Here is a 9,097-nt window from a genome sequence, read left to right on the forward strand (position 1 = left end):
TGAACTTGAAATTTTGTGGTGATGTTCTGTTTTAATCTCTGTTGGATATTTCATGTGGTTTTAACATAACTTTTAGCTGAAAATTAGACACTGTTTTTCTTAGCTGCGCAACCTTAGATATTGATCAATGGAATAAAGTTATAGAGCAGCTAGGAACACCGTGCCCCGAATTTATGAAGAAATTACAGCCCACAGTTCGAACTTACGTGGAGAACAGACCCAAGTATGCTGGATATAGCTTTGAGAAACTCTTTCCAGATGTCCTTTTCCCAGCTGATTCTGAACACAACAAACTTAAAGGTAAGTGTGCTGTATATTTTAAAAGTTTTTAAACTGTCTCGTACCCAACAGAAATGCATCTTGGTTTTGTTCACTATAAAATCATCCTATTAAGGATTTACATGTTAAAATATTTATGTAATGGGAGCAGATGGAAGTACTAAGTTATGGTTACTGCCACTTTCTCATCTTCTCTGGAATAGCTCCTATTCTTTTGATATTTGAACAAAGAAATGAAATTGTATTCCTCTCAATGACAAATGTGGTTTAGAGAGAAGTGAGAGGAGAGAAGAGTAGACGTTTCACAGCCACAGCAGATCTTGTTTGTTTAGGGATGAAAATAAAGTTTTTATATTCACCATATACATATATCCTTTAGTTTCTGGAATAAGTCACTATTTCTAAAACTCACCATGTTTTCTGTGACTAACAATTACAGTTTATGTGAAAAAAATATAAAAAAACAGCTGTCACTTAGAGCAGAGTGATAGGTGCCTGTCCTCTGCTACTCCTGCCAAAGCTGTACTGCCAGCAGGCATGGATGCCATGCCCAGGGGCAGAGTATATTGAAACCATGGTGAGACACATCTGTGACTTGATGTTATCGTGATAGCCTTTCTGGCAGGCCTTAATCCATGGAGAAAAAATGGAAGACAACAGATGTTTAGGATTCACCTTTGTGAATCCTTTGTATTTAAACTATTCATGATGTGTAGTTAGTTTTATTTGAACATGGTTTATACAGCTTCCTTACTGTACCTTGCTCTAATCCTACTAGGTATTGTGTACTGCAAACCTATGACCTGATATGTTCATTTCTTCTTCCTTCTTATCCAAGATTTTCCTATTTACTGTATATGAATATTTTGCCCATAGAAAAATTAATTTAACAGAATACAGACCTCAGCTATACCTTTGAGACTCATAACACATTTTACATGTTATACCCTTTTGGTTCATCACAATCAATGCTTTTCCTTCTTCAGCATTTATCTTTCAGACACTTCAAAAGTTCTCTCTCTGCTTCCAATCTGGTGAAATGTTATTACTTTGTACAATTACTTTCAATCTTCGTAGTGATGACTTCAGGCAGGCATAGTGATGCTTTGGCAGGGGGGTTGGACTCGATGATCTCTGGAGGTCCCTTCCAACCCCTACGATTCTGTGATTCTGTGATTCAGCATTTAGTTGAATTTGAATGTCCCTTTCTAAAAGGGAATTCAGCTAACTAAAATAAAAGGTTGCTGGAAGTTACAGTGTTGCAGTTGGATGTTGCATAGAAATGACTTGATGGCTTTGTGGCATACTATATGTTTCCATCCAGCTGATTTTACTTGTCTTACATTTAAACGGCCAGTTCCATAGTATTTGTCTTCTGTATTTGTGTGTTCTTCCTTCTTCTTATTGCATTTTGTTTCTTGTCCGTGTTTAGCCAGTAAAGATTTTTCTCCTAGCTGAAGGTTATCCTTTCTCATCTTTCAGCCAGTCTCTGCATAAGCAAAAGTAAAGGGTGCTTTCTTGCTCTACTCTGTTTTTCTGAGAAAGAAAAGAGAGATTAAAAAAAAATGGAGTAAGGAGGAGTTACCTGTTGATGTCCACTTCTCTCCAATCCTCTATTTTTAAAAAGAAATCTGTTACAACTTATTTTCTAGTCTTCTGTTAATTGTCTAGCTCCTATTCTCTTTTTAAATTACTATTTAAATTATTAATGTTCCAGTAACAAGCTTGATAAATAAGAAATATTTTGTTGGTGGTGTTCCCTTGCCTGCTTGTAGGATGATTATGCATAGTTACTGTACAACTATCTTCCATGGAACATTTTATTTTCTTTTCTAGCTAGTACATAGTCATAAATTCTTTCCAAAATGTTAGTCTCTTCATTTTCCTTTTTTCATCAAATGCATCATTTTCTTAAACCTCAAATTACATGAGGGTTGTATAAATAATAAAATGGAGTTTGTTATTTAAATGTTCTCTCTTTATGAGCTTCAAAATATTGTTATGTCCATATGCCGTTAATCTAAGTAGAAAATTTCACTTTTGCAGCAAGTCAAGCAAGGGATTTGTTATCAAAAATGCTGGTCATAGACGCCTCAAAAAGAATTTCTGTGGATGAAGCCCTGCAGCACCCATACATCAATGTTTGGTATGATCCGTCAGAAGCTGAAGCTGTAAGTCCTTGTTTTAGGTCTCCAGTGAGAAAGGTGTATTTTCAAACAAGCTTGTTTTGATGCTCTGTGTAACTGCTTCAGGGGAGACTAATTCATGCTTTACACATTTCACTAGAAGTTTAACTGAGCAGTAATCATTTTTATTGACATCGATTGATATGCTTATTAGAATAAGTAATACGGATGGGCACAGACTTGCAGGTAGCTGCAGTACCTGTGTATGTATTTTGTGTATAATTGCATATAAATTCCTAGACATGGAGCAATGAACTGAAAGTCTCTGATACAGAGTTCTGTTTTATTGAGTTACAGTTGTTACAGCATGATTTGATTGCTTGTGATAGTATTCCAGTTATTTGCTCCTGGGCAAGAGGAATACTTTTGTTACTTACAGCAATTGATAGCACTCTTAAACTGGCAAATAAGTGTTTCAGCAAAATCTGATACAAGATCTCAAGCTTTGAATTATTGACACTAATAAACAAAGAGAAAAATCTTCCTTTAAAAAATAACTTCAGCTTATGAGAAAAAAACTCATTTTTAAGAGAAAGTAAGCTGGTGATGGCCCACTAAGAAAAGGAAAAGATGTTTGGTGTAAGTGGTACAATTAGAATTCTGCTGATCTATTATATCTAAAGTGAAAGTGATCAATAAACTCTAATAGGTAAAAAGGGCTGCTTGTGCTTGAGACCACTGCAGTTAGGAGCATTATTACCAGCCCTTTCAGTTTCTGTTTTAATTAATACTCTAAAATTAATACACGAGCTAACTAGAACAAGTTAAAAACATGAAGCAGCATCTAGAAAATGAGCCAAGCATAAGAGATTATTTGACAATGTAAATACAGTATTTTTAAATCAGGTCCTTATTCTGAATATCTTATTTCCATTTTTCATTTATTGTGTTTGTCTATCCCCTTTGATTGCTTTATCATGAGTTAGTTCTGTTTTCCAGCCTCCACCAAAGATACCAGATAAGCAGTTAGATGAGAGGGAGCACACAATAGAAGAATGGAAAGGTAAGAATGATCCTTCTGCATATCCTATGGGTTTTTAATGTAGGCATGCTTCTAAGCTTACTGTTACTAAGATTTTTCTGAGTAATGTAGTAGTATATACTTAAACTGCTTGGAATGGCAAGAGAATAGATCAGTGCTTCACAACTTCTTGGCTGTTGGGACAGAAAACCTTTTCTGTAAAGGTGATGAGTCTTTGTAGGGAGTTGAAGGTCACTCAGCTGTAGGCCTGCTCATTTCAGTCAACTTTTGCAAATGGTAAAGCAGCATTTTTAGGAAGGGAAACAATTCTGGACAAAACTGCTACAATGAAAAAGGATAAAGGAGTTGGAGCACTGTAAGTCTGAATATTAGCATGTTAGTGTTATTTGTACAGAAGGACAAAAGGAGTGTTAGCGATGGGCAAGATAGGTTGTAGCTCATGTGGGAGATAGTGGTGGTTTCATATATAGAATCTCGAGAAAGTAGTCAGGGCTGAAGTGTGGGACGTGTCAGAGTATGACATAAGGATTACCTCTAAAAATAAGAGCTTTAGATTTCGGTACTGGTTTTATTCCATTTTTTCTTTATACTTACAAAGTATATAGAGAACATCTTTGAATGTAAAGCTTTTGTTTCATTTGGAAACTGCTTCTAAAAAGATGTGCTACTGCAAAAGCCCTGGTGCTATGAAAAAACGCCATCTGCCTCTGCATCTGTTGGTGTTTGATGTATGGTAATCCATAACCTTGCTATAACCTTCCGTATCCCTTGGACTTTATGAACTAAGAGACAGTCACTGTGTTTTAAAGACCTAAGGAGATTTTTTTTAATATAAATGAAACTTCCTATTCTAGTGGAGAAATGTTTAATATATGTATTGTTGATTTCATATGTTTTCCTTTGCTGCTGTTAACAATTCAGATGATATGTGTGCCTTATAGTTCTGCAGAAATCACGTATTACTTTTGTTAGAATTCTTTGTGTAAGTAAATGATTGATTTACCGTAAGAGTACAATATTTAACTGCCCTCTCTAAAATATATTACTCTTGCATAGTTAGTACAGTGTACACAACACTGAAAAAAATGTCTTCCTTTGGACCACTGCTGTCCTTCATCATATGATTTAACGTATCAGACGATTGTGTTCCAGAGTTGGTATTGATTAATCCTAAGCAAAAGGCAGAACAAATGCCTGAATTGATAATTCTGTTATTCACTGAGCTTAGACCAGGTGTGTACCTCTCCCAGTGTGAGGGCCACATGCTAGTTAGTTCTTGACAGTCTGTCTCCAAGGTGTGTTTCATGCCTTAGACCATAACCATTCTCACTTAGTATAAGCAAGGTGCTTTTATTTAGGATGCTTGCTTGCTCTATCTCAGATACTTCATTTAGTTCTTTGTGCTTCATGTGTTTTAAATAGGATTAGCGGTAACACTGAGTTTTAGATCCAGAGAACTGTGAAGGCTGCTTTCAGCAAGAATGCAGTGCACTGGCTGATCTAATATTTTGTACTAGAAACGCTTGGGAAGGAATTGGAGCCAGATTGGTATAGCCAGAAGGAAAATGATACTTTAAAAAAAAAAAAAAAAGTGGGAAAAATGTTTAATGGAATATTTTTGACAGTTTCATTGCGCTGGCTGATAATGGACACGGGGCTATGTACTAATCCAGTACTGCTACACTTGCAATCACTTCCTGTTAGAAACCTATTAAATAAAAGCTATTAGGGTTTTAATTGTAAAGGCAGAGAGAAAGAGAATTATGGAAATTCTCTTGCTGTCTTCCTTCCACACAAACATATTCCCCTTTTGAAGCAGCAGGTATGCAGTTATATTGCTGAAATAAAAACTAGGTATTTCAAGCAATATAAAAGTTATTTTTGAGACTGCCACTGCCCTTGAAATTGTAATTCCTAAATGCTTTTTTCTTTCAAACCATACATGAGTTGACCAATGATAGATAAGAAGTAGTAACTTGACAAGTCAGTTCGTATGATCTGCATTTAATGTGTTGAGTCCTGTTCTTCTATTGCTCCTTCTGGAAATTCACATCTGAAGTGTTTTCTGGGTGACGGGATGCCATAAGCTGAGAAATGTTCTGGCCTGTATAAAGGGGATGTATGATTCACGTTACAAACACTCTAGGAGTACTTATTTTAAGGATGAGGGAGGTGAAGTTGCTGCTTACATTTATCCATAGTGTTGTATTCCATGTTACAGTGACCTGTTGTTGCTGAGGAAACTTAGTGGCAAATATGTGTTGGGAGGATTGCAGTGCTGTTTCGGCTCATTTGTTGTGGTTTTTGTTCCTATCTCATCCAAGAGCTTGTGGCCTGATCTCTCCTAAGGAAACTAGTACTTGCCAAGAATATCTTGGTCAGTTACCTTATTCAGGCAAATACCTGTGAGAGGAAAAAGGCAGGTTAAATCGTAAGAGTTCTGATTTTTTTTTTTCATATCTTTAGACAGACTACATTATGAAAAAAAATAATAATGTGTGAAAGGGCTTTTTAAAGATGAAAATGAATTAATGACAAAGAAACTTCCTCTATAGAACAGCCTGCATGGTTCTTTGAAGACTGCTGATCTGATTCTTCTGTACCAAAGAAAGCATTGATAAAAACAGAATAGTCATTAAGACTCAGTTTAGCCTCAGGTCCCCAGACTGTCTGGAAGAAAGTCTGAGACCAGTGTCAGTGTGTTCTTGAGCTTTCCAGGCCATTGTAGCTCCAGAAGTAGAGAATTGTATGTTATAATACCACGTGCCCATTCTGTTATCTATGGACTGTTGTTCAAAACTAATTCTAAACAGTAATAGAAGAAACTTAGATATACATTTTAATGGGAGATAAATTGTCAACTGAGGGTTTTTTTTGTTTGCAAATTCAATTTTTTGCCTTATTTCCCTTCATTTCAGAATTAATATACAAGGAAGTCATGGACCTGGAGGAAAGAACCAAGAATGGGGTTATACGTGGGCAGCCAGCCCCTTTAGGTTGGTTACAATAAAAGCACGGTACGAAACTACATAGAGTTGTAGGTCAGGAGAGTGTAAAGCTATTCAAGATATCCAACTATGACCAGGCTCAAAAATGCAGCCCTTGAATGACTGATAATCTTCAGAATTCTCTTTGAGTTTGTACTTATTTGAACGGAAAGTGGAGTTGGCATCATTTGGTGGAATTTCTCTTTTTATTAACCTGATAAATTATTATTGATGCTTCACTTCAATCCTCTATAAAGATCTCAGGATGTATACTTCATACAAGAATACTTCATACGTACTCCACTGCCTTAGTCTCGTAAGAAATGTAATTTGTAGCTGGTGCAGTATCACATAAAGATATAACCACTACTTTTATCTATTAAGTAATGAAACAGGATTTCTAGGTAGTATGTCTTGAAAATTCCTCTGAACAGAAAAATTATGGAGCATATTCAGAAAGCGTTGCTGAACTTCAGAGCAAGGTGGCAAAAGTTAGCTGCTGTTGCTGACTCTTCTCAGATTTTACTGATGCCCTGGCTTTGAACTGCAGCATATCTGAAACTGGCTGTATGCAGTGCAGATGGATGCTTGCTATTTCCCAAATAAGTGGGAGGATCTGATGAAAAAAAACATGCCATTTTCTTTTCCAAAATATGTAGATATTGTCTAAGTTGGCTCTCAACATGTAGTAGGATATCTTAGCCCTGGGTTTTTGTACTATTTGTGGTTTTTAACCTTCGGTCATTAGCATTTATTGTAATTCGACAGGTATCCTATCATGTAAGTTTTGTGGTTCTTACCATAGCATTCATGAAGCACCACATTTTTATGACTTGTGGATTTTATTTATATTGACAATCGTTTTGAGATGCCTGTCTTCAGACTTGCCAAAATGGGGAGAAGTAGTGACTGTTAGGAAGAAACAGACTAATGCAAGTGCTGAGCCGTGCAACTGTATTTGCAACTGATTTGCTGTTTTGTTTCTCATAGCACAGGTGCAGCAATGATCAATGGCTCTCAGCATCCATCTTCGTCGTCATCTGTCAATGATGTGTCTTCAATGTCAACAGATCCAACATTGGCCTCTGATACAGACAGCAGTCTAGAAACCTCAGCTGGACCTCTGGGTTGCTGTAGATGACTACTTGGTCTTTTGGGGGGTGGGAGGGGGTTCCTTTTAGTCATTAATAGGGCACCTTTAAAATTTGGTGGTATTTTTGAGTGTTTTTTCAAAAATAATCATAGAATTCATCATAAAGTGCTGTAATTTTAAACTGTAAGTTGTGTTAAAAGCAGCCACTTTTTTTGCTGTAATTAACTGTAAAATATTAAACCTGATAATTTTTATTGTGGTTTTAAAATCTGCATATTTGCTTTACTATTATGCTGCTGACCTTTTTTTTTACTGAATTTGTAAGATTTGTTTTATCAAAGCACATATTAATGTTGTGGTCATTACCATATCATGTATTATTTAAGATTTTATAGGTTTTCAATTTTTTTAAATTTAGAATTTATTCCAGATGTTTTGTTCATGATATCCTTCGAAGTTTTATGCTTGGTCATGTGTCCATATTGAGGTGGAGGGGGAGAGAGTTGGGTGCAGCCAGCTGTAGGCTTTTTGGAGCGTGCTGCTATGGTGCTGACAGTGAATAATATGCTCTTTCATTTTGGCCACTTGCCTATAATACTTGAGTAAAAGCAACAATTACTGAATTTTGTTAGAGAAACAGTATACAGTCCTTTGTAAAGTAATTTCATTTGAATGATTTTATGATCTTAAGAAAGCAAAGCCTATCTTCAAGGCTGCAGAAACATCTAGCCTAACAAAGGGTTGTGATGTCTTCTGCACAATTGTGGCATGCCAAATCTCACGATCACCATAAAACGAGAGGATACTTCATGAATAATACATTACAATGCAAATAAACTGTTTACTTCTAGCTTGTAGCCTGTTTTTGTACACAAAACAAAGGTGTATCCAGGACGTCTAGACTGCCAACAGGAAAAACAAATATGCTGTAGTTATACTTCCATGTAGTATATGGTTTTTGGGAGTTTAGTTTCTTACTACTTTTGTCTGCAAAGGTGAGTGCTTTCTGGGGAGAAGAGGAAAGGATGTGAATGCAGCAGGGGCAAAATTTCAGCTATTCTTTCTCCACCAAAAGTAACTGATCGCTAAAAACCATGAAGTGGTAGAAGAACCTCAGGATTCCTGTAGCTAATTCATTAAGTGAGCAATATGTGCCATCCAAAGGAGGGAGAAGTAGTGCTGTGTAAATTAATATATATCTCTTTCATTTGACCTTGAGACCAGTGTAGCAGAAGTCTTAATAATGGTTCATTTTAAGTCATTAATATGCAGTAGTTTTCAGCACTGAAGCTCCAGGTTTCAATACAGTTTTTAAACAAAAGATATATTGAAATATGTAGAACAATTACTAAATAGTCATGTAAAATGGTACTGCTCCTCATGGAAGTATTTTAACTGTTTACATTTTATATTTACAGAATGATTTATGTATAACTGACTTAAGTTTATGTATGAGTTAAACAATCATTCAGAATTTATTCCTTTGGAAAATGCAGATTTTTAGTGAAGCTAGGCTGTGTAATTGATTGCCATGTGTAGATGCATATTTTGTGTAGTGAATTAGAATGTA

General features: G+C 35.9%; 1 protein-coding gene across 3 annotated transcripts in view; it reads left to right on the forward strand.

Moving 5' to 3' along the window:
• The window catches only part of MAPK8 (mitogen-activated protein kinase 8), a 45,326-nt gene extending 36,949 nt beyond the window's left edge, over positions 1 to 8,377 (forward strand). For 2 of the 3 annotated variants that reach the window (XM_031607683.2, XM_031607682.2), the window contains exons 8-12: positions 118 to 300; positions 2,326 to 2,450; positions 3,405 to 3,468; positions 6,366 to 6,443; positions 7,430 to 8,377. In XM_031607683.2, coding sequence (XP_031463543.1) covers positions 118 to 300; positions 2,326 to 2,450; positions 3,405 to 3,468; positions 6,366 to 6,443; positions 7,430 to 7,575 — 596 coding nt within the window. In that variant the 3' untranslated portion in view covers positions 7,576 to 8,377. Of the gene's footprint in view, positions 1 to 117; positions 301 to 2,325; positions 2,451 to 3,404; positions 3,469 to 6,365; positions 6,444 to 7,424 lie in introns of all 3 variants that reach the window. The other variant, XM_031607684.2, reaches the window with a different exon arrangement.
• Positions 8,378 to 9,097: the final 720 nt, after the last annotated feature.

This window comes from Phasianus colchicus, chromosome 8, assembly GCF_987193195.1.
Source record: "Phasianus colchicus chromosome 8, bPhaCol1.hap1.1, whole genome shotgun sequence".
Taxonomy (NCBI): Eukaryota; Metazoa; Chordata; class Aves; order Galliformes; family Phasianidae; genus Phasianus; species Phasianus colchicus.